At 36.9% G+C, this 25930-nt stretch overlaps 1 protein-coding gene across 2 annotated transcripts in view; it reads left to right on the forward strand.

The window, feature by feature from the left end:
* The window catches only part of LOC148280057 (tetratricopeptide repeat protein 28), a 166917-nt gene extending 141251 nt beyond the window's left edge, over positions 1 to 25666 (forward strand). The window contains exons 15-40 of one of the 2 annotated variants that reach the window (XM_088228987.1): positions 49 to 264; positions 460 to 582; positions 833 to 1038; positions 1359 to 1538; positions 2367 to 2511; positions 3770 to 4009; positions 4520 to 4712; positions 5318 to 5462; positions 6291 to 6460; positions 6545 to 6637; positions 7836 to 7981; positions 8183 to 8286; positions 8417 to 8556; positions 9983 to 10255; positions 10802 to 10950; positions 12650 to 12757; positions 14142 to 14247; positions 14845 to 14942; positions 15556 to 15752; positions 16560 to 16724; positions 17651 to 17806; positions 19641 to 19744; positions 20026 to 20176; positions 21716 to 21867; positions 21950 to 22093; positions 22507 to 25666. In XM_088228987.1, the coding sequence (XP_088085113.1) occupies positions 49 to 264; positions 460 to 582; positions 833 to 1038; positions 1359 to 1538; positions 2367 to 2511; positions 3770 to 4009; positions 4520 to 4712; positions 5318 to 5462; positions 6291 to 6460; positions 6545 to 6637; positions 7836 to 7981; positions 8183 to 8286; positions 8417 to 8556; positions 9983 to 10255; positions 10802 to 10950; positions 12650 to 12757; positions 14142 to 14247; positions 14845 to 14942; positions 15556 to 15752; positions 16560 to 16724; positions 17651 to 17806; positions 19641 to 19744; positions 20026 to 20176; positions 21716 to 21867; positions 21950 to 22093; positions 22507 to 24842 (6240 nt within the window). In that variant the 3' untranslated portion in view covers positions 24843 to 25666. The remainder of the gene's footprint in view (positions 1 to 48; positions 265 to 459; positions 583 to 832; positions 1039 to 1358; positions 1539 to 2366; positions 2512 to 3769; positions 4010 to 4519; positions 4713 to 5317; positions 5463 to 6290; positions 6461 to 6544; positions 6638 to 7835; positions 7982 to 8182; positions 8287 to 8416; positions 8557 to 9982; positions 10256 to 10801; positions 10951 to 12649; positions 12758 to 14141; positions 14248 to 14844; positions 14943 to 15555; positions 15753 to 16559; positions 16725 to 17650; positions 17807 to 19640; positions 19745 to 20025; positions 20177 to 21715; positions 21868 to 21949; positions 22094 to 22506) is intronic. The other variant, XM_088228988.1, reaches the window with a different exon arrangement.
* The last annotated feature ends 264 nt before the right edge of the window (positions 25667 to 25930 follow it).

Here is a 25930-nt window from a genome sequence, read left to right on the forward strand (position 1 = left end):
TTTTGATGATAATTACTTTAAATTAAAACAAAATATATTCAATTTTAGGCTCGGGACAGAGGATTAGAGGCCTCAGCATGCGGCGCCTTAGGCCTAGGTCACCGCCTACTGCGCCGGCTGGACAAAGCTCTCGGCTACCACACGCAGGAGTTGACGCTGCGCCAGGAGATGGCTGACATTACAGGAGAAGCGAGAGCTCACGGTCATCTTGGCACTGTGCATATGGCACTAGGGAATTACACACACGCTGTGAAGTGCTATCAGGTATTTTCATTACTATTTTTGTTTTGTTTGAAAAGCACAATGAGAAATTTCAGTGCTACGGGAAATTATTATATCCACTGAACACTTGTGAAGAAATAATATCATAAATATGACAAACTTTAATAAATCTAATTTTACATCATTTGGGAGCACATTTTAAAGATAATGTTGTTTTAATTTATCTTTTTTCTGCAGGAACAATTAGAGAGAGCCCAAGAACTCCAGGATTATGCTGTAGAGGCTCAGGCTTTTGGTAATCTCGGTATAGCCAGACTGAATATGGGACATTACGAGGATGCCATTGGATACTTAGAACAGGTAACTACTTTTTTTCTACCAGATGGCAATCACTCATTGCCGACTGTTATGACTAGAGATTGACTATTTCTGACAAGACAAGAATGACAAGAAGTACTGTACCATACTGTACAAAAAATCAATATGATTTTTCTCATGCTGGGTGTACTATGATAAAATTCACTCCTGCTATTGGGTCTCCTGACTTGTTGCCTATGATCACTTAAATCAGCCATTGATAGGTCGTCATACACCCTGTTTTTTATTCCAGCAACTTGCTACTCTGGAGCGTCTCAGCACCCCCACCACTCAGCTAGACAAGGCCAGGGCATTTGGGTCACTCGGAGACTGTTACGATGCCCTTGGTGATCCTGAAGAAGCCGTCAAGTGCCACGAGCAGCATCTCTCTCTAGCGCTGGGAACCAAGAACACGAGGGAGCAGGAGAGAGCCTATCGCGGACTCGGACTCAGTCATAAGTAAGGATTAATTTTGTCACTAAGAAAAGTATTTTGAGCCGGTCTTATTGTCGAAAAAATTGTGTAAAAAAATAGGATTCACATTTAGGTAAAAAATTTACTTGCCCAAGCTTCTTACTTTAGCAGAATAAATTACACTGGTCTACAAAAAAAACATTTTCCAGTCCTCACACCATTCCTGCTAATTCTCATGTAAAATAACTTCCTGAATCCGAATAAAATCCCCGTTTTCCCTCATCACCCGCAGTTTTTGGAGAGCCCTGTTGGATAAAGTTGAATCGAACATTAGTTTTTAACCGTAGTCGTCTTGTAATTTCCAGGTCTCTTGGTAATCTGCAGCAGGCGCTTGTTTGCCTGGAGAAGCGACTGGTGGTGTCACACGAGTTGGGTAGCTCTGAAGCCAAGGCGCAGGCTTACGGGGAGCTGGGGAATATCCACGGAAGTCTAGGCAACCTGGAACAAGCCGTGTCCTGCTTGGAACACCAGAGAAACATTGCCAGGTAATTATTTTTTGACCTAAGTATGAGTATCGAACAGGTTTATTGATTGAGCTGGTATTTATATTAAATGTTAACTGGTTGAAATGAGTTTCGAAATAAACATGAGTTTTAAGTTAAAATGATTTTAATTTAATTGTGTCAATTGTGTAACCTTCTGGATACAGAAATATTATTAGATTCCCTTGACTTATGAATCTAATTTATAATAATAATTTTACGTTCACTCAAATAGAAAATTATTTCAATGAGAAGAGTTAGTTCCTGGGGTACCAGTAGCGAGCGGTAACTGTTTTTAGCACTTTATCGATATTTGTGTTTTTGGAGAAAAATAAAAATGGTTGAGGTGATTTATAATAAACAACCATTATTTAGATATCAAATATAAATACAATATTACTACTAAATGCAATTTTTATATTAATCAAATACATATATTTTCATTAATGTTTCCCATTACGTGAAAGCAAAAAAACAATTCTTGTGTACAATCTTATTAAATTTTAGAAATTCAAATGTAATGGCAACCTGAGCATTATCGCTCGTATAGATAATTCGCACTTGGTGGATACTGAATCAGAAGTCTGATATTCCTTCACTATTCAACCATAACTTGATGGTATTTTCTAACACTGTCATATGTTGTATGTAGAATGATGAGAATCCAAAAATGTTGGACAGCAAATCACCTTTACAGAGTCTTAATAGTACACAGTCAACATCATCTTTAGTTATGTTGGAAAATAATTGATTCTGTGTATTTTTGAGATTTTCTTTTTCTATTACAAGTTCATATCTGAACAATTTTTCATTGAATCTATTATTTTACAGGGAATTGAATGACCGGATAATGGAATCTGATGCGGTATCATCTCTAGGAGTTGTATACCAACAGATGGGAGATTACGCCACAGCGCTGCGGTTCCATCAGATGGATCTAGAGAATGCGAGACAGCTAGGAGTTACACAACTGCAGGTATGTTATGGACATTTTTAAATTTAATCTCAGTTGATCGAAAAACAACTTCTTAATTTTAATTCTGTGATAGAATTAATAACAGGGCTCCAAATATCTACAATTTGTTTAACAAGGATGTTGCCCATTACAAAAAAATCTGTGAAGTCTCTATCTTAACCACTGGTAGTACTTTACTTTTAAACATTTTCTTATTCATTTCTGCTACAGTAATAAACCACACTGTAGCTAACGCGCTACCGGCGTCGTGTTGTGGTTCCGCTGCAGTCACTAACGCACACGTCCCGATCCACTGGTTGTAAGGCAGCGGAGGCTAGGCGATCTTGTTAACTAGTCAGGGCCGGAGATGTCCTCAGAAGGGCCTCTTACTTCAGGTTGAAGTTGCCGGTTCGCCGTGGTCAGGAATCCGTAGGGAGAGAAGTTTATAATCCAAGTCCAGGGTGAAGCGAAGGTGTCAAGCGAAGTGAAGTAGAATCGAGTAGAAAGCCGGGTCGGGGAGCAGCGAGTAGAGATGAGTAAAAGCCAAAACGTCAGAGAAGAAGTGATCGTTTATTTTTAATACCGTTATATACCATTCGCGCTACGTGCCCCACTATTCACCCCGCCGAGCGGGCCTAGCCGTCGCATGCGGCGCGGAGAGAGAGAGAGCGATAGAGAAGGCCGCCCGCCCGCTCTATCTGTCTCCCTCCCTCCACGTATATAGGCTCTACTCCCTCCAGTTCTCACGGTATTCTAGTGGTGGCAGCGCAGCGCGAAACAATGGACAGTCAAAAATATACTTAAAACTAATTTACAAACTAAATGCCTATTCTAAATGTCTCGGTATGGAAAAGGCCACCCCCGAAAGTGACAAATACTAGTCTTTATTGGAGGGGCAGCTCATTTTTAACACATACCGAGATCCCTAACTCTAACACTTAATCTAGCGCAGTGGCGGCCCTACAAGCGCTGCTTTCCGTATTGACGTCCGTAACACACACATTTTGAAAAATAATTGACTTTTGAACTACAAATACACACAAAATTAGTTTTGGCGAAAATAAAATATACCAATGTGTTTTGCATCCCCAAATCTACATGATGTTATTCAAAACTCGATTTTCCATATTTTCGAAAAGTCAACTTACCTTTCCTTAAACAAAACAAACACAGATGTATTTTTAAATGACTATTGTCAAATATCCTGCCAGGTTTTTACAATACTATTAAAACAGATTTGATATACTCTATTGATGAAATATATCTTCACTCATTCCAGGGTCGAGCTTGTGGTAATCTCGGTGCCGTGCACGAAGCTCTCGGCAACCTTGAGGAGGCAGTGCGCTGTCAGGAGCAGCATCTGGCTCATGCTGCTGCAGCCAGTGACAGACTGGCAAGAGCCGTTGCTCTGGGGGCCCTGGGACGTGTGCACCATGCCAGGGGAGCGCCAGACCAGGCTGTTGCATACCTGAGACAGGGCCTCGCCATAGCTGAGTCCTTGGGAAGAAGAGAAGAAGAGGTGAGGCATTTTGGTGTAGAATTCTTGTTGAATTCGTGTATCACAGGGATCGACATTTGGACCACATTTGGACCACATTTAAATGAGCAAATTAATAATCTAATAACAATAATAATAATAAAAACCAAAAAGTTGAACTCTTTTATAGCTATGATGTCAAATGAGTCTAAATAGAATACAAAACTTGAAATATATTACTTATTTTTTTAAATAATCATATCGTATTTTGCTAAAACCGGCCTAGAACATCTGTTTATTTTTATAAATTATAGAAAACAAATTGTTAAACAGTACATACGTAATATTACATTTTTGTTTTGAAATACCTGCATTTTAAAATATCTCATCTTTTGCTTAATGTAACACGACATCACAACACCATTTATGGAGGGATTTTTCAACACAGTCTTTTAAGAGTTAATTTCGATTTTGACTAGTTTTTAAAATAATATCATAATTTTGAAGCATTGATTTTATCAACGATATTTATATTGTGACTTTCTTTTCCAGGCACGGATCAGACATAGATTAGGAGTTGCGCTCTGGGCGTGTGGCCAAGCCGAAGGAGCCAGACAACAGTTAGTGGTGGCTGATACTCTCCTAGTGGCCCTCAGGGGTCGCGCTCGCTCCGGGGGCCCTCGTGGTACAAGGATAGCCTCCCTCCAAGCAGCCACTTGCAGAGCCCTACAAACTGTTTTAGTTGGTAAGAAGATTTATGACAATAATCATAAAGTTAAACTTCTCAGCTAATCCCACTAGGTTTAAACCCAGTCTTAAAAAAATTGATTCTCAAAATATTTCAAGCTTATTACAACTCATGAAAGTTTTACAAAATTTATACAAATAAAATAGTAAAACTTAAGTTGGATTGGAGGGCTGGATTAACTTTTATAGAATGGAAATGTTTTTTCTGTAACTACCATAGGGTATTTTCACAAATCGGAAATAATGCTGAATAAAGTGGATTTTTACAATACTAGTGATAGAACAATCAATGTATAAAAACAAGTTTTCATTTATAATTTTTCGGTTTAATAATAAGTAATGGCTTGCAGTTGGTGTCATGTCATTTTGACCAAACACGCCATGCCCCTCCGAATGCACTTCTAACAAAAATAGCATACAAGTATGACGCGGTAATGTAATATGTGCCGTTTGCTTCGAAAAAATAGGTGTGAAAATACCCTATTGTGAGAACATTACACTGCTTAATTACCTATAATATTGTGTTTCTTGCAGTTCAGTTTACTTGGTCTATAATATTAGACTAAACAAAGGCTTTACCTATCTAATTATTACAATTTTCAGGCCTTGGGCGACAGCAAGATGCCTTAGTAGTTGCTGAGAATGGTAGAAGCAGATCTCTCGTAGACCTTCTTCTTGAGAAAAATGCTCCCACATCTACAAGCAACCATGCCCAATCGTGTCCTACAGGAATTCCAGGACTTAACAGGTTTGTTCTATCTGCAGTATCACAATTTTCCCATCTACGTATTTGGCGGAGATTTGCTGTTTTATGTTCCAAAAATATTAATAGAAGATGACAAGATGGCTTATAAGTTTGATATACTTATATAATACCAATGACCATTATTAATTCATATTTTAAACAGAGATAAAACTCTCCCTTATCTATGTAGTAAGGACATCTTACTGTAGTATTTTTGTACGTATTTCTAAACCTGCTTCATTTCGAATTCCGATTTCATTTAATAGACATTGTATATTAGATGTGAACAATATAATACAGTGCTTTATCTCCTTAAAAGCATGGGTTTAACTGTGGCTTCTGAATGGTATGTGGGAGGGGTTGCATATTACGCTATATCTTAGGAATTTATGCCAAATCGCAGTCACCATTATCGTTTTTTTTTTGTGAATAGGCAATCCATTCTAAAAAGGATGATTTATGCCATTAAGTGGAAAATATAATATACATACAACAAGGGAATTTGACTGGGTAGAAATTAAAGAAACCAAAAACCTAAAAATTTACTTTATTTTTGGATAGGAAGACTCCTTGGTGGATAATTTCAGGATCAAGGATGGAAAGGAGCAATGATACATTAAAATGATAAAAGAATACAGACCTTATATATTTTTTTATTGGACAAACAAAGAATATGTGGTCTGGAGTCTCGAGGTCCAGACCAAATTCACATCATGGATTTCCCACAACATTAACACTGTTAGCGCTTACCCACAAAAAAATATTATCAGTTATTAAATACGGATACATTAAAGTTTTGAAAACTGTTTAAATTATATTTTTGTGTTGTAGATCATCAACGCCAAGTCCGATTGATACAGTAAGGGAGAGAATTCCAGAGGTATGGTCTCCACAAAATATCGACCAAATGATGGAAATTATCAACAGGCAAAAAGCTTCAGTCTTGTATTACAGTCTGGCAGCTGGCTTCCTATACGCTTGGCTCATTGTTCCTATGAAAGGTAATTCATCTTGTTCGATACATGTTTGTACAATTTTCTCGTAAGTTTTATTGTCTCATGAGTTTCTATATTTGTTTGCATTAGGTGTAGTGAAGTTCCATCAAGTTGCAATTAGCGAAGACAGAGAAAACAATGGCGCTCCCAGCATCAGTTCTGAAGACAGCCAACCTCCCTCGGGTAATTTATAAACTTTTATCGATCAATTAATAAAGACTATAAATAATATCTTGTCGAGATGTTAAGATTGAAGAAATCTGATACTTAAAAATACTTAACACATCACACTGCTTTTTATCCTTTTTTTAATATTACAAATTGTATCTAAAATTAACCTGGGAGCCGAGACGGCCCCAATGGGGCCAGAACCCTACTGTGGGTCGCCCAAATATGGTCCTCATAATGAACTTAGGTCGTGGGCCCAAAAGCAGAGTATAATGCTTTGGCAAAAAGCACCTGGTCCGCGATATACGAAAGAACTATTGAAGGTATTACTAACAATGGTGTGCTTAGTGAAACTAAGCCAAAACCAAGTGTGCATGAGCCCTTACAAAGCACTGCAGATTGAATGAATGCTTAAATTAATCTCTCTGAAATTTTTAGATGTAGGCTCTGCAATGCAGATGATGAAACACCTTTACATGATTGTTATGCTTTATATCACAAAAGAAGCCGCATCCTCAGTGGACCATTGGTCAAACCTGAGGATGTGAGAGCACTCACCCCAACCTGATAGCTTCTTACTTTGAGGACTTAGGATTGGAGGAGGAAATTTACCAATTGAAATGACAGCACTCAGCCTGCATTCAATATCACGGCTCTTCAAAGACTCAGCCTCGGAGGGCAAGAATTAATTTATGGGGACCCGTCACAATAGATCTATACAGGTCGTAGTGATGTCAGGAGCTTGTTATAAACATAATAGAATAGAACCTTAAAACAACATGGATTTTAATTTTAAAAAATTTGGAATATCGCAGAGGTTTAACTTAGGGCCTGTATAAAATTACTACTTCACAATAACTGTTAATAAAATTATACTTGAAATATACTCCATACTTTGCAGCATACTGCCCTTCCAAGCAAGAAGGCTGTATCAAAATTTATCAAAGTTTTGAGTAAATTGAGGTTTTATGTATTTAGTACTTTTTTTCTGTATTTATCAAAACCGTTTTTTTTTTGTTTAAATTTTATATGTATTTATTTACAAGTTGTTTAAAAAGATTACAATTATTTATCAGAAAACATATTTTTAATGCTTTACTAGATACTGCCTTTGAAGGGTTAGTGTATTTAACAACCAAGAATGAAGTCCAGTGTTCAATTCCGAACAAGTTTGCACTGAATATTTATTTAATAATATAATTTCTGTATCCAGGTTCAGTTTTGGAACACTACATTCAAGCTTGGAGAGACAGTTTACAGTTAGAGTTGCAAAAATCTGCTGGAGGCGGTGAGGTCCCCACTTGGGATCGAGGTGCAGGGGAAGATGCACCGTCCGATAGGGCTGGTTTCCTTCGAATGGTGAGTGTTATATTATTGTTATTAATATTCATACTTTTTTAACACTATCATAAATCAAGTAGTGGATGTTAAAACACTTAAAGTGTTATAATTATATGATAACACATCAAATTTTATTGAATTATTGTTATTATTTACTTTTTCAATCATATTATGCTCTTGGGCAATAGAGTTTATATAGTATTTTTAATTTGTTTTTAGGTCAACCGAAATCATTTGCTGAATTCCTCAAACTATTCTCTGAGCTCTCTGTTCAGTGTTGGATCTGTCGGAGGGTCGGTAGCTAGTCTTCAAGGATCCACTAGGTAATAAATACTCTTCAAAACCACATCAACCCGATTGAGATTCAGATCTGATATCTGTTAAATTATCTTTTGACCGATTTACGTGATTATCAAATTTCAAACTTCACAAGATACATTTTGTTTTTTTTAGATCTAGTACAAGTCTTCAAAGCTCAACACGTTCCCGCAAAGTCTCCATGTGGCAAGGGCCATCTTGTATCCAGACTCTGTACCAAATGCTTCTAGCGCCGTTTGAAGATGTTCTACCATCTTCTTGCTCAACAACCAATGGTAAATCTAAAATGAAAACAGTCTTATATTATGTTTTCTGAGACAAATGTTAGCTTTTACTTGGAATTGATATCCAGAAATTGTAACAAATTTGACACTTGAAATATTGCATCTTATACAATCGCCATATTCTAAAAATCATGATTTGCCTGCATATCTGAGTGCCTCGCTTTGCCTAGACTGAAATCTTCTTTACTCAAATATTTTATTGGTTTCTGTTGAGACAAAGAAAGTTAGAAAATTCAGCGCTAAACAGTGTATTTTTATGTATTGTAATTATCATTCAATGATTTGTAATTTCCCATTGAAATTTCAAGTTTTGGTCAGTAAAACAAAACTGAAAAGAAGCAAAGAAAACATGGGTTTAACTGACTTTTATTGTATGGACTGCTGACTTACAGGCATTCGACGAAATGTTTTAACGTGATTGGATTAGTTTGTAGGAACCACAAATATCAATATTATGTATCTTTTTTGGGTGACACCGTGTATATTGGATTTGATCCGACGTTTCAGCTACCATTGCAGGAGCCATCTTCAGGGAAAACTGTGTGTTTTATAGAGAAATGTATGTGTTTATGTACTAGTAATTTGTACCGTGTCACAGTCAGCAGTAGGCACATTCTAGTTCGTCTTTGAACCAAAAATTCTACATAAACCTAGTAATTATAGTGCACGAATAATAAAAGAGGCAATTGAAATACACAGACATCCAAATAATATAAACAAAGACGACGGGCTTAAATTAAATTCAACATGGTTCCCAGCACTACATATGACAGAAACGAATAGAAATGTGCCTACTGCCGGCTGCGACACAGTACAAATTACTAGTACATAAACATAATTATTCTTTCCTACAAAACTAGAAATGTGCCTACTGCTGACTGTGACACAGTACAAATTACTAGTACATAAACACATACATTTCTCTATAAAACACACAGTTTTCCCTGAAGATGGCTCCTGCAATGGTAGCCGAAACGTCGGATCAAATCCAACATACACGGTATTACCCAAAAAAGATACATAATATTGATAACAGTGACCGTGAAAACCTTCGCACCTATTGAACCACAAATAGTTTGTTTTTGTTTATGAAATTTTAATGTCAAACCGAGTATAATTATAATTTGTACCACAAACACACTAAATGTCGAAAAACATAGCTACCCCATCAATCGGATATCTGATTCCGGGTGCAATCATGATCGCCCATGGTTGCCTCCGGGTGCAATCATGATCGCCCCTGGTTGCCACATCATCATAACAAACATAAACCTGTGAAGTTGCAAAGCAGTTCATTTTTATTAATTTTTTCGTAGATTTTCGCGAAACTTTGCTGTAAATTAAATATGTTCATTTTCATTTTATTTGATTCAATCCCGTAGCACTGAACTTCCTCATTTATTTTATTTGTTTTTAGCCACTCACAGCTCCAAGAACTGCGCGGGCAGGCGCGACCTCGTCCTCGTCCTGGAGGGCGACCTCTACCTCGTGCCCTTCCCTGTCCTGAGACCGGGCCCCCTGCCCCCAGGGCCGCCACCCGCCGCCCCCTCTGCCGCCCCGCAAGCGCCCCCTGCCCTTCCCGAAATTACCGAGTACCTGTGCGAGAGATTCTCCCTTGTGGCTGTGCCGAGCCTTGCCGCGCTCAAGGGGCATAAGATGGCGAGGAAGATACACTCCGATACGCATCAAGGTAACAGGATGACTTTAAATATTTAGAAATTCTTATTGGTATAAAATTTGCGCCAGTATAAATGATCAGGCTGTATATTCTTCGGTTCCAGGTGTTCCTTTCATCTACGGTATTTTGAAGTGTTGAGTTATCCAGGAGTTTTTCTTCCCCTGGATAACTCCACAAAAAAGATCCACAGACAATGCCTTATTTACTATATGGTCTGATGATCTCCGTCTTAAACAGATTTCGTATATTGATAAATATATATATGCGAGTTTCCTTATCAGGAACAAATTTCAGATACAAAATTTACTAATCGACTTATGGTCCTGCGGCTAGTATTGTGGAGTCACGGATCAAAGGTCCAAGGTTCGCGCCCCGCTTTACCACAACTTGATACCCATTTTCTAATAGTGGATTATTTACCACTCTTAAATCGAAATATTTGGGTAAATCGTAAGAACCTAAATGTTTTTTTTTCCATTAAAAAAATAGTACAAATGAGTACTCAATGGAAATAATTTAGCAAATCTCTTGTATATCTTATATGTATTTCTCTTCCAGATGGTGGAATGAGGTGTCTCGTAGTGGGCAACCCCCGCCTGCCATCCGGAGTCTCGGAGAGTTGGGGCTGGCAACACAGTGCCCCTATGCAGAAGGAAGCCCTCATGGTGGGAGATATGCTACACGCGCACACCCTCACAGACATTCAGGTGGATATACTTAATCATTTATTTGCCTCTTACAACTTAAAACCCCTGGTAATGAGTTGAATTAGACATGAAGCTAGGCCAGGAGTGAGGAAAAGCTCTGTCAACAGGGGGCACTTTGTAAGGCAGTTAAAATCTTCAGAAGAAAGAAATTTATCTTTTTCCTCCATATTTGTAGATTACTAGCTTTTACCTACGGCTTCGCTCGCAAATTATATTAGAGAGAAATTAGTTAACTAATTATTTCACTTCCTCACAAAAGATTACAGAATATATATTCAAGATTAGTATACCCACAAACAGGCCATGTTTATGAAAGATTTTTTGGTTTTTAGAAGCATAGTAATTTGAAATGTGCTAAAATGTAAACAATAAAATTGTAAATGAATAAATTAGTTTTTTGTCTTATAAGAATTTGCCCGGTGGAATGATATATTTTTCTGTGATAAAAAGTAACCTGTATTAATTGCTGGTCCTCCAACTATCGTTATAATGATGTTGTATTGATGTAGCATCGTTATTCTATTTTAATATTAATTCATTTTTCTACCAAGAATTTTCCTGAAGTAGTGAGATGTTTTTTCGGAATGAAAAGTAGCATGTGATACTTCTCAGCTCTCCTGCTATTCCTGTGCAAAAAATCACGTCGATTGGTTACTCCATTGCGGCGCGAAAGAAACACAAACAAACAGACAAACACACTTTCAAACAAACAAACAAACAAACCACCACGCTGTTTCCCCGTAGGGGTAAGTAGAGAGGATAGAACGCCGTAACACTCTATCTTGGCATACAGACCTCGCTCTCTCTACATTCATACATCTTCTCATGCACGTACGCCGATTATTCCTACTCTTTACATGTCCATCTTCAAGTATTTGATGGACTTGATCGTGCCATGTGGCAAACACACTTTCATATTTATAATATTAGTATGAAAGTACAGATTCAAGTCCAGGCTTTAACATTTATTATTTTGTTGATAAACAAACACGCAGTTTCTCCGTGGGCATAGGCATAGATAATACAATGCCACCTTAATCTGTCTTTGCATACAGACCTCACTTCCTCCACATTAATAAATCTTTTCGTTTTTTTTACTTTTGCTTGTCCATCATAAAGTATTTTTTTGAATTTGATCATGCCATGTCTTTCTCAGTCTTCCTTGTTTTCTGCATTGATCATAATTCGCATCTATGTCTTTTACCATGTATTTTCTTTTTTATGGCGTATTTACTGAGCTTTAAAATATGTTTTTAACTATGTCTTTTACTATGTTTCTTACTGTGTATTTTACTGGGTTTTAAAAACGTTTTTTACTACATTTTTTACTATGTTTTTTAACTGTGTATTTTATTATGTTTTTCACTATGTAAAATACCTTTATTTATTTTTCTGTGTATTGATTACTGTTTTTTAAAAAAATGACTGGCTTAGAACGGGGTAAATAACCCTTAGTTAGATAGTCAAGGCAATGTTTTATAAATGTATAATTTTATGTATATAATATGATAATAAATAAAAGATTAATGTAATATAATTTATTAGTTTTATCTGTTAAGTAATTTCAAATGATCATAGAACTGTCCAATATAAACTCAGAGGTAGGTAAATAAAAAAATAATGATTTTGCAATGAATTATAATTATGATGATAATTCATCTTTTTACTTATTTTAAATTTGTTTTTTTTATATATTCAGGCATCAAGAGAAGCCGTTCTGGCTCAAATTTCTGAAGCAGAGTGCATTCATTTGTCAACCCACGTCTCGTGGAAGCTGTCAGCCATCGTGCTAAGTCCTGGAGAAATGGTAACAATCACTATCATCATGTTTTTAGTATAAATCATTTCATTAAAGCTTAAAAAATATTTATATATCATCCCCAAAGAGAAAAAAAATATTTCGACCTTAGTATTATTTTTCAATATCTTAAAGCATCGATGAGAGCAAAATACATTCCATTGCCTACAAACGGTATAGCTGATTTAACCCGCCCGTTCCTGTGATGTAACCGGTGTTGCAAATTGTATTTAATTAATAAATATCTTTTAATACTATGAATGTTACCACTATTTTTTTTGTAATCTCAAGTAAACCTTAACACATAAGAAAAAAAAATATCACATAGTATATTAGATAATTGTAAATGAAATCTTTTGTCCATCAGTATCTCTGAAAATGACGAAATATTGTTCGAGAGAAAAATTAATTTATTAGATCACTAAACAAGACACACATATAATTTTAATAAGATGAAAAGAGATAGTGATTATCAGGCAATTTTTTCATAATCTCAGGTTACCACATATAGAATGTGTATAAGTGTTTCGTCATCTGTACTGCAGAACCTACATTTGGAAGTTTCGGAAAAGTTCATTCTAGCTAGGTGTCTGTTCAATCTGCAGTGCCCTGGGCGGGCTCTAGTGATAACCCTCACTTGAGTTCAGCTGAGCTTCATAAGGCCGAAAGCAAGCCTTTACGAGTACCCTTTATGACAGATAAAACATAACACATGTTAATTAACCCTTAGGCCAGGTTCCCATTATGCTGGACCAGTGGATTTGCCGGACCGGTAAAAATGCCGGAAGAGCTAGTGGCTGTACAATTTATATGAAGCTATTCACATTATGCCGGATCTGGCAAAAACACCGAACTCGGCATTTTTACCAAGCGTTTTGTCACTGCGAAGCTCCGGTAGAACACCCGGACCGGAGTAATGTGAACAAGCGTGCTCCGGTATCTATGTCCCCCGCTCGCCCCGCCCGTGTTCCCCTCGCGTCATTTCGGCTTCGCATTCTGATAAAGGTAAACGTGTAGCGTGGATATAAACGCAGACACTGTAATTACGCTTGTCCAAGAGAGACCTTTTATGTGGGATAAGACCGAAGACGATTATAAAGACAAAATTTTGAAGTTAGCAGCATGGCGTAAAGTATGTTTAATACTGAAAAACTTCGATGAACTGGAAGAAAAAGAAAGGTCTGAATTCCGGCACAGGTCCGAATTCAACTGAGATGAGTACTTGACTGTCCAGTTTTTTTGTGGGATCCGGTGTCAATATGAACGCTATTGTCCAGAAGCCGGTTTCCGGCAAATCTGCCGGTCGGACGTAGTGGGAACGTAGCCTAATGTAAGTGGGCATTCAAAATGATTTCTTTCTCTATAGATAGATGCCCATAACTTTAATGTGAAGTATTTACAGGTGGACTCACAGTCACAGGGTGGGACAAAGAGGTTCCTTAACACAAGTACCGGAAGTGGGCACTCTGATAATATTCCAGGAGAAGGCGAAGAAGAAGGTAAAGAAAATTCAATACTTTTAAATCTACGAATATTTTTTTAAAGAGAATTTAATTTCAAAGAGGCAAAAAGTTGATGGAGTGCTCAGTGGGAATCGACGGCCATATGTAAGGAAGAATTCTATAAAAGTATTCAAGAGAGAATTTCAAACTCTCCATGGATTGATCTGTAACATTAGAAGATTACAAATTGGTCACTGCTGCACAAATAGCCATCGGTTCAAAATTAATGTTGCGGGAAGTCCATGGGATGAATGTGGTCTGGACCACGAGACTTGAGGCCACATATTTTTTGGTGGTCCAATAAGAGACAAATATAGTATGTACTCCTCCTTAAAAATACATCCTTACCCTATTAACATAGCATCACTCCTATCCATCCTTGATCCTGAAATTATCTGCCAGATGGAAAACCTCCTGTCTCAAAATGAAGAAATTTCTTATGTTTTCTTTGCTTTCATTTTTACTTAATCATATTCCTAATGCTATGTAAATTATATTTTACCCTTAATGCCAGAAATCATCATTTGGATTGATTGCCTTATTTCTCATAAATCAGTTCTATTAGTATTTAACATGTTTTAAATCGATTTGCAGGTAGTGAATTATCGTCCAGCAATATGGAGCTGCCCCCCTTATCTGAGTTCCTGCTGACAGCAAGAGACATCTTGAATTTGAAGCTCTCCGCTAGATTGGTAAGCACATTTTTTGGAGAGCTCATCATCATTCCATATCCGCTCCCTAGTTGAAGCATATGATGTGCATGCACAAAGAGCCTCCGGGCATCTCTGTTGGCTACCAGCTTCTGTGCGTTTTCTGTAGTTTGTGTCCCATAGTTCTGACATAAACTGCTGACGACTAGTCAGCAGCGGATGTCCAGGGTGTCAAGAACCTGATGCCTTGTAAAGTAGGCAAGCGTGGTTGAGGCTCTTCGTGATGACCAGTATAGGACCGGCCAAGAGCCTCCGCTTGATGACAGTTGTCACCGGAGTTTGTCAATTCAATCAGTATTGTCTACATTTCTCATTATTACGTTTAAACATCTGTAATAATTGAGTTATAAAATTAGTAATAAAATTTCATGTAATATGTAAGTGATTTTTTTATTTTAAAACCTACACGCATAAACAACAAAACTTCTAGTTGAATTTTAACATAATCATCTTTACATCAAAACAGTTCACTACATTGTCTTTTCCTGTCTCCAGATGGTGACTTCCTTCTTGTACAGATAAATAAACTATTTTGAAGACTTACACTTCAATTGTTCCATCTTATAGTGATTATTTTGTCTATTCCTGTCTCCAGGTGGTGATTTCCTGCTGCCACAGCGGGGCCCCTAGCGAGGGAGGCGCATGCGGCGGCGTGGTGCGCCTGTGCAGGGCTCTGCTGGCTGCGGGGGCACACTGCGTCCTCTTATCCCTGTGGCCTGTGCCGGATACGGCGGCTAAGATCCTCCTCCGCGCCTTCTACTCGGCTCTTCTTCAAGGCAGCAGGGCGGCTAGGTAAGGAGACTTAGATTATACTTATCCATACATTAAGTTAAACAAAAAAGGTTTTGGTAAAGGCATGTTTACAAAATATGTTTGACTTCATTCTAATTCAGTACCAATTAGTTTAGTATGTATCTAAATGAGTTTATTTGTTTGTATATTTAAATTAACTGACATTTTTTGCTTATGATATTTAAAATGTATGCAAATTGTACCTGCTTTGATGAAAAAATTAACTGAAACTGAAAACCTGTTTAAATGGCTCCTGTCCGAGTCAGGACGGTGAAAAATATAGTTGTGTGTGATATAGAACTTAAATCAGGATGTGGATCCGTGGCTAGTGTTGCGTATTCACGGATCAGATGTCTGAAGTTCGAATCCCACTCTATCCCAACTTGGTTCCCATTTTTTTGTAGTTTATTTCAAGTCATTGAGTATCTGGGATGGGAAAATCATTCTTCTTCTTGCGGTACCTTGCCAGGTCCCCCCGACATTAGCGATGACCAGAGTGGTTTCCCGTTGCCTTCTCTGGTGGATTTTTCTTTCAAAGTTACCTTGGGGTAAATCATAAGACCGCTAAAATTTCTTTAAGTAAAAATCATGAAAAAACAAAACAAATTGCATAGTGCAGTTATCGATGTGTTTGCATAGCATGTCTCAAATTCAATTCCTGGCAAGGTCAATATGAATCAATTTTTTTATTTGTTTTTTCACTGTAATTCACCTTAAGCATTAATAACTTTTTTTATTTGTGCGGCCAAATAATTTGTTTTGTATGTTTCTATGTATTAATGACCGCATACTCCACACTTGTTGCAGGGCCCTAGGCGACGCGATGCAGACAGTACAGCACACCAAGCACTTTGCCCACCCGGCTAACTGGGCCGGCTTCACGCTCATCGGGTCCAACATCCGCCTCTCCAACAAGGTGGCGCTCATGGGACAAGCCCTCACCGACCTGCTCAAGTCCCCCGAGAAGTGCCGGTAATGTTTTGGGAAATATACACAACAATTGCTAATACGCCTCGATTGTTTGAAAATATATCTATATTAAATCTATAGTAAAACATCTGTTTTACCCATAGTTACAACTCAGGGGTTCAGAAATAGAATAATAGTCCATTCAGTTTAGCGATGTTGAGAAACTAAATGAATGTAGAGAGTGAGGGAACATTTAGATTCGCATAAATTGAATAACGATGTATTAAACTACGCATCACATTGAAATAAATTCAAACATAATTTTGATCAATAGACATTAAAATTTTACATGTAGATAGAAATTTTAGAAATGAATAGGATAAAAAATAATGGCGATAGGAAGTTTAACAAAATCTGCAGATAGAAATTTAAAACTCACGCTTATTAGCCCCCTTAGTTTGACTCTGTACATTGCAATAAAACAATAAATATTTTTACAGAATAAAATCCTCCCTTACAGTACACCGCCAACACAAGTTTTTAATAACTTTGTCTCCCTCTGTTTCATTAGTCTAATAGGCATTAAGTCCCGATATTGTTTTTCTAATTTTCTATAGAAGTTGTTATCCAAGCATTATAAATATATTCATGCAAGTTGCTCAAACTATTTTTGATATAAAAACGTTATTTTTATTCAAATATCATAAACATATTTAATTTAGTACTTACATAAACAATGCATCTTCTCCTAAAGTGCCGACAACTGCGTACTTTACCCTATTGAAGTCATTTAAAGGAACTTAGTTGGTTTCATGTCCAAAATATGAATAAGGAAGACCAGAAAAGACTTTTTAAATCCAACATTCAAATAGATTTTTATAGACAGTAATACATGTAGATATGTAGTTTTATGGGGATACCGATGAAATATAATAAAACGAATATGCATCAAATATTGACTATCAAATGTTTCTGTTTTCTCTAACCAGGGATGCCTTACGAGTTTCCCTTCACCTGGTGGAGAAGTCTCTCCAGAGAATAGTTCGCGGGCAGAAGAACGCCATGTACACAACTCAGAAGAGCATCGAAAACAAAGTCGGGAATATAACCGGATGGAAGGAGCTACTTATGAGCGTTGGTTTTAGGTAAATATATATTTTTTTCTAATTATCTACCAAAGACCTTATTGTAGCATTTAATATGTATGTATGATTTTGTTGGTTGAGATGACAGAAGAAAATGATATTTTGCTACAATGCGTATTTATTACATGTTGAATAAAATACAGAATTTGGTTACGGAGCGCAAGCGTAACAATGATAACTGAACCGAAAACTGCACGACGTTACACACCCACTTTTGTCCCGGATGTCTTTATGGCGGGGATGAAGTTGATGCACTCTTGGGGGGCTTAGCTTATCGCTCCTTTAGACCTCAACCTCTTCGAAATACCATTATTTTGTGGTATCATTAATCCCGTCATTTGGTGAATCAAAACTCTTTTGTAAAAATACCGAGTTAAAACGATTGCTCACCCACATAGTGAAATACATGATTTTATAATTTAAAAAAAAAGGAATATTTGAATTTGAAAAAAAGGAATACCAGTGAAATATAAAAAATATTTAAATATTGGGGCCATTTTCAACGAGTTGTACAGAACTCATTATCAGAAGATAAAAATCAAGTTGAAAGTTGTGTAAGAGCGTTTGAACCTTCGACCAAAATCCAATTTTGATAGATTATCTTTATTAAACTCCGGGTTACCACATCTGCGACTCGTCTACTTTATATTAAAAAAATGGAAATATTTTTCTAGTGCTAAACAGGCTTCGTTTTTTCCTAGTCATCAAATTGACTTTTAAGGTTATTGATTTCATTACAAGTTTTTAATCACGTCAGTAAGGTTCAAATTGCTTTTGGTACAGACACTGGAATTCCAGAGAAACTATTAATATTAACTAAAAATATTAACTACAGTCGAACTTGATTATTACGATGAAGATGGGATCGACTGAATTTACTCATTATAAGCACTACTCGTTGTAACAAGAATTCCAGAATCCTTTGGTATACCAGAGAATGTTTTTTTTTTAATCCAACCACCATTGCATATTTTCACTAAGTAAACAAATAAATATACATGTAATACAGATAATTTAAAAATAAAACCGTTAAAAATGGTAAATTTCAAATGCAGATATATAAACATTCTTATTTTTTCACAATGTTAACACTGCGCTTATCCTTATGAATAGAGAAAACTTTTTACACACATTTTTCTTGCCACGTTCTATTTCACAAATGACTGGCACTTTTTTATGAATTCAGAGACACTTCCACTTGTTAGTGGACATCTTGAAAATTCAAGGGTTAGTTTTTAACTGATCTGACATCACTCGCAATGTTTACTATGCATTGTAATATAATGTATTTATTTAGATAGTTTAACTAGTTATACCTTCCTGAAGCAAGAGCGTAATTCATAAACTACAAACGAAGTTGTAAATTGTAATGTAGTGTGGAGCTGGTATACCACACTCTGTAGAGTACATACTTACTTAGTATAGATTTTTTATATGCAATTTCAAACATTTGTTTGATACTTTTTCAATGTGTTTTGTTATCGGCAGCAACACCAATCAGGTGACACTTGTCATAAACATAATCTGATCCCGACGCCCAGTGGCATCAGTCCTAAACTATCCGCCCCTTTGGATTTTATAACTTGGGTTTTTAAATGATTTACAAGTTTTTGCTCAACTGTTGACAATACTTTTGTTCAGTATGTCCGAGAAGAAGCTCATTGTAAAAGTAAAAAAATGCATGGAGAAAAACAAAGTAAAACATCAACTAACATTTCCTCATTACATCCAAGATCTTGCTGTTTCCGTTATCGTTATAACTTACAACCAAGCTTGACATTAATATTATGTATGGTCATTTTTCGTATACTTATATGTGTGTAATTCTTTACAGGTTTGAGCCGGCGGCAAATGGAATTCCTTCTAGTGTTTTCTTTCCACAAAGTGATCCGGAGGACAGATTAACTCAATGCTCAGCCAGTTTGCAGGCCCTTTTAGGTAAATCTTTATTAAAAGAGTTTAGACAACCTACTAATCATCTCATGATCACCGTTCCCATTCCGGAAAGAAGAATGATGATGATGATTTTCTTTTAACCACCAAGATAATTAAGACAGAATGCCCGAAACTAAATGACCAAATTGATGGTCAATAGTAAAATAATTATCCTGTATTTTGTTGCTATGCTGTGGAATTTCATCAAAAGTCTGCCAATGAATTATGTGGTAAATCGAGTACACAAAAACATATTTTTAAACCTTTAACTTTTCTTATTTCAGGTCTTACATCCACAACTCTTCACGCTTTATCCAAATTGATATCCAATGTGGACATGGCTGATGACATAATCGGAGTCATACGGTCCGTCATCTCACAATTCTCCCTTAAGAATGTTGAAACCGAGAGTATCGAAATATCAGTTAGCGTCAGGTAAAATATAATGCATTCTCATCTCTATGGCCAAATGAGAAAATTATGAACATTGAATGATTTTGTTTCTAGATTCTGTGTTATATTACTCATTAGTTGTAGTTTAATGAAGTTTTTTTGCAGAAAAAACATTCTAAAACATCTAAATGAGACTGGGCAAACATATGGTGTATACCATGACTACACCTAATTTATATTCTTACAACATGCAAATACAATACCTTTAAATGTTGAATAAGCCGATGTTAATGTGTTTGTGTGCCTGTCGGGATATCAAGTAAACATATATATTTTGTTTGTGTGCACACTAAAATATTTTATTTGAAAATGTTGTGATACATAAGCAAAGTTTATCAAAGTTTCGAATGGACTGTACAGTGCGTTCGAATGTTTCATAACTCTATGTCTATGTGTTATCATTCCAATGTGCCTACTAAAACAAATTGTATGTATACGCCGTTCACCGACAAGCACTAACACATTAACATAATCGGCGGCCTTCGTGGTGTAGTGATTAAGATGCTTGAGTCACGCACGGAAGGTTCCGGGTTCGATTCCCGCCGAGAACACAAAAAATTTTATGTGATTTTTCTCATACCTGGGTGTTCTTTACTGTAAATTCACCATTGTAATCGGGCCCTGTTGTGATGCAAAAAAAATGTATATAAAAAATATATAAGAGTAAATACATATAAAAACTCTCCCTTCCCAGTAATGTGTAGGTAGTACACATTGCATCTAAGATTTTTGGTATTCCTCTGTTATACATTTTCGTATCGGTTGAATTAATTTATTATTCAATAATAAATCATTATTGGGCACAGAAAACGCATTTTGTAGCAAATCGAAGATGAATCACTAATACATGTATAGCAGTGTGTCATATGTCTTGTATAAGAATACCAAATATACAGTTGTCTCAAACACTCTTTACGTCTCACTCTCGATGCTATAGATATATTCGCAAGCAAGAGAGACAAATTCACGCGTCACGCGTCACGCAGATTAGTTGCTAAGTAACCTGTACCACTGCAGTCACTTTAGAGCCTTTGTTAGGGGTGGTCTCTTTGTTAGAGCTGCGAACGTCCGCCAATGGTTTTTCCATGTTTTTAGCAATAAGATTAAAAATATTATTGCTTTTGACTTCAATTATAAATGATTGAAGCAATTGCCTACGAATTTTCCATTTTTCCGATTTAAAATCTCTCATTTTTTGTATGTGTATTGACTACACTGACTACGTAACGCGTGGATATTTTTGGCACAGTAAGGGAAGGGTTATACATTTGAATGCACTATACATTAAAGTATATTTTTTAATATTCTAGTTATATGCGTTAATAACAACCAAAATATGTTTACTTTGTGTCTATTTTCTATTGGCTTTGAATAAGCATATATAAAATAAGATTAATTTTGGTAGAGCAACGAGCGACTCCATTTGCACATACAAGTTGTTAAATAAATTAATACTTCATCACGGATTATGCTCAGTTTTTTTGTTCTTATAAAAAATAATAAATATGTCATTTTTTGCAGGCTATGGCGAGTTGAGGGCTGTCACGAGCTGCTGGCCTCCTTGGGCTGCGATCTCATGGAAGTTGGGCAGGATGAAGTCACTCTCAGGACCGGTAAACAAGCCAATAGGAGAAATATCCAATTTGTTCTTCAAGCACTTCTGGCCCTTTTCGGTAAGTTCACACCAAGAAATATCCCGAGAGATTTATCACAACTATGTTTAAACTATTATCATTGGTTTATTTATTTCAACAGATACCCAAGAAGCTCCCAGAAGCCTTAGTTTGGACTCGAGCTCCAGTTTGGAATCACTCGCATCTATAGAAAATAATGACATGGAACCACATTCTGATGGCGAATTGCATCGAGCAACCAGCTCTCCAAATCTAGGAAAAATAGGTGAACTTGTTTTTATAACTATCAAAAAATGCAGAATATAACATTTTCTGTCATTAAATGTTACTAAATAATTGTATATAACAATTTTTCTATGACTACCGGTTTCGAGATGTACGTGTTTCATCATGAGAACACCAATTAAACTAACATGAAAATCCCACTTTACACTTTCACCACAGTAGTTGCACAAAACCAAATTGCTGATACAACACATGCTTTTAGTAGCTAAGACTAATGTCGATGTTAATGGATTTGCATATTAATTTAATTGGTGTCCTGATGTCTTCATTTTAACATTGAAACCAGTAGACATAGAAAAGTCAGTAAGTGGTTATATATAATTAAAATGATTAATTGAAATATAAATAATATTTTCTATTCTTGTTTATTCATTTCCGTGTTTTTCTTCTCAGGACAAAGTGTAGTTCCTCCACCACCACTTCCCCTCAGCGGTCCTCGTTTGACACCGGGAGCATTCACATCGTATGTGCGTCACCGCGGAGAACCAGACGGCCGCACCGCACAACCTCCGGACGCCCCTCCTAGGTCTACAGCTGGAACTCTAGACTGCGATCTATCGGGCACGGCTTGCTACGGAAACGTATCCAGACTTCCGGGAACAGCGACATTAAAAATGTCTAACAAATTCGGAGCGTCGAGGAACGATTTACAGCACCAATCCTACAGAAGTACTCACAGCAAGTCTGATTTTAGAAGCGGAGAAAGACCGCCGGTTAAGATATCCAGACCAGGAGGTGGAGGGGAAAGTGATGCAGCATTTACTCCGAGCCCTCCGGTAGCTTTACAAAGACATATAGCGGATCAACTCTCAACGGCAAATAATCCCACTAATGTCACTCTCGCTCTTGCACATCAGACGAAAATCAGGAATCTATACCACGCTACTCCCGGTAGTAACCAAACTTTAATGGGTGCCCGCATGATGGGAAGACAAGCGCAGAATCTGGCCGATATGCAGCTGGATGCATATGGATTAAACGCCAGCATTCTAGATGGAGATATAAAGAACTATGCCCAATCTCAGAACCAAATGGGAGTCAGTAATTCTGGGCTTAGACCGGATAGTTCGAGTTCTGCTAGCTCAGCAACAGACTGGGAGAGCTCTGGACATGCAACTGTACTGAGGAGAGCTCCTCTTCCTCCTCTTCCACCGCCACGTCTACCTCCAGCTCCAGGTCCGCTTGTAGAGAATCTTCATCCTCTACCACCTGTTTACAATAATCTCAGTTCCTTGGCCGGAGCATTTGCTGAGGGCAATAGTTCTGACTCAGATTTCGAAAGAGGATTTGAGCAAACTTTAAACAATGCCATGCCACTAGCATCCCAGCCAAGTGGAATGACTAATTTGCAAGGAAGAAATAATATCAAAACATTGTACAAAAATTCAGCAGCTCATAGAAAAGGAGCGCAAGCTTCCGATGCATCTCTGGATAGGCTCAGCGTAAGAACAGAACTGTCTAGTAATATTCAAGCAGTAACAAATGCCATCGCCAATATGAACACAACTAGTCGTAAAGCTCCCGCACTGCCCAGTGGAGAGTCCCACATAGGCACTCCTGGAAATATTTACTATAGTTCTAATGATCAGGGAGGTCCGAGTCGTGTTTTAGAAACAAACACACTTAAGAAACAAACTGATTCTGAAAGCCATGGAATAAAATCCAAAATTGAGGCTAAACAATCGAAGGTTTCGAAAGACATCGCTTTGTCATCTTCGTCGAAAGCGGGGACAGGCGGCATTCAGGCCAATAGCAGCATACAAGACTCGATCTTAGCATCCCAATTAAGACACATCAATCGTGAACTGACACCGACTATTTCCGAAGTTTACCACGAAAGAAGTATAGGTTTAGGTCTAGCACCGCCGCTGTCTAAACTCTTGTTGAATCAGAGTGGCCAAAGTGGAACCGGGAACACTCATTCTAATAGTGATTCCAACCTTATGACGGGCTTAGAAAAGTTTGGTATAATCGACGAGAACTCGATCCCTGAAAAAGATGGTCACGGAAACTCTTCTCAAGTCACTCGGGTTGCAGCCGAGTGCGAGAGATTTTGTGAAAAATGCAACCGACCGGTAGAACAAGGCTCCACAGTATGCCCCTGCAAAAACGTAGTTAAAAAAGCTTCTAACAATAGTAAACCTTGGCTTTCAGGCGCCACGAGTCTACACAAAAACATCCAAGGCCCGGACTTGACAACTGCCGAAATAATCGAGAGACAAACGAAGATGAAAACGCAAGAAATGGGCACGACGAAAGGGAAAAGTCAGTCGTTCGGTGATGCGATGACAAAGTCGTACAATACAGAGCTGAAAACGATTAGACATGAATTAACGAAGACTGAATTGATCGAGCGAGACAGGCGAGAGAGCGTCATAGCTAGTATTAGCGCCGAGATTCAGAACGCAGGATCTGTGATCAAGAGAGCTATTAGTCCGTTTTCTGAAATGTCTCGAAGAGATGAAGGCGATGGGAGAAGCATTGCCGACTCTCATTCCTCTTACAACGGCGTGGTGACGAGCCCTCCTAACAGCACCCGGCCCATGTTTTCCAACAACCCATCTTCGGAAGAGAGTGACACCATGGCCGGGAGTGGCTCCAGCGAAACATTGGACAAACAAGGTCGCGTGGGGAAGTCGACTCACCCCCGCACTAAGCTCAAGCAGCAAGGAGTACCACAGAAACAGCGATCAACTTTTAATATGGAACTGATTAATAATGAAAAGTAGGTCAAATTTAACACAATTATTATCATTTGTAAATTAATACTGAACTAATGTTTATTTTATTTATTTTGAATTAGACTTTTAAAGCCATAAAAATAAGTAACATGAATGTAGAAAACAATTACAACTAATTATGTTTTTTTGAGATTTGTAAATATGTGTGTTTTTTGTAGTTTTTACTTTCGATGATGCCAAAATAATTTAATTTATTTTAGTTAATCATTATTTTAATTGAATAAGCAATGTTTTAATTGCTTAAATGTGTAAAAGTTTGTATAAAGTATATGTACTTAATATATTTTTAAAACAAAGAATGTGTTGCTCAATTTTTAAATGTACAGATCTACTTACATGCATCTTTGTGATATTAATTTTATTAAATGAAATTGAAATGACTTGTGTATATATTAAAATTGTATAGATTTATTTTTATGTACCTACTGTTGTAGTAACGAAAATATTATGTAACCGATATTTAATATATGAATGTATACATAAATATATTTTTTAAATTTTACTGCATTTGTTTGATTCAATACACAGGTACCTATATAGAATTATTATGACTGTTTATATTAATTCTAAGCATGGACATAGGTAATATTTTAACAGGGTCATTTGACACCTGTCAAAGTGATACAGCATCTGTTAAAAGTGCTAGTTTTTTTGTGTTTTTGCGTATTATGTTTTTGTGAAGTTTGTAAAATTTGTGTTTTGGATCATTCTTTATTCTTTTTTACATTTACCTTGTTTATATTTACTAATTTTTGTCTTAAATTAAAAGTTTTACAGTTTTTAACTATTATAGTGTCGGTTTGCAACAATAATCTGAATATATTTTTCTTTTCTTATCAAATTTAATTTACAGATAAATTCCCATTTTAGAAATATGGAGATAGGGGAGAAACCTCCTGATCGTCCGGATGGGAATAGAATAGAAAAAGTTTTAGAAGAGAACAATGCAATTTAGGAAGTGCTATTTTGCAGTCCACCAGAATGAGAGGCAAATGGCCTCTTAAGTCGGACTCTGAGGAGCTCCTCCCGCCTACAAAAGCAGTTAGTTTGATCCAAAGAAATAATTCGGAGGAAAC

The sequence above is a fragment of the Micrasema longulum genome, unplaced genomic scaffold, assembly GCF_059751315.1.
Source record: "Micrasema longulum isolate JH-2025_06_02 unplaced genomic scaffold, ASM5975131v1 h1tg000624l, whole genome shotgun sequence".
Classification (NCBI taxonomy): domain Eukaryota; kingdom Metazoa; phylum Arthropoda; class Insecta; order Trichoptera; family Brachycentridae; genus Micrasema; species Micrasema longulum.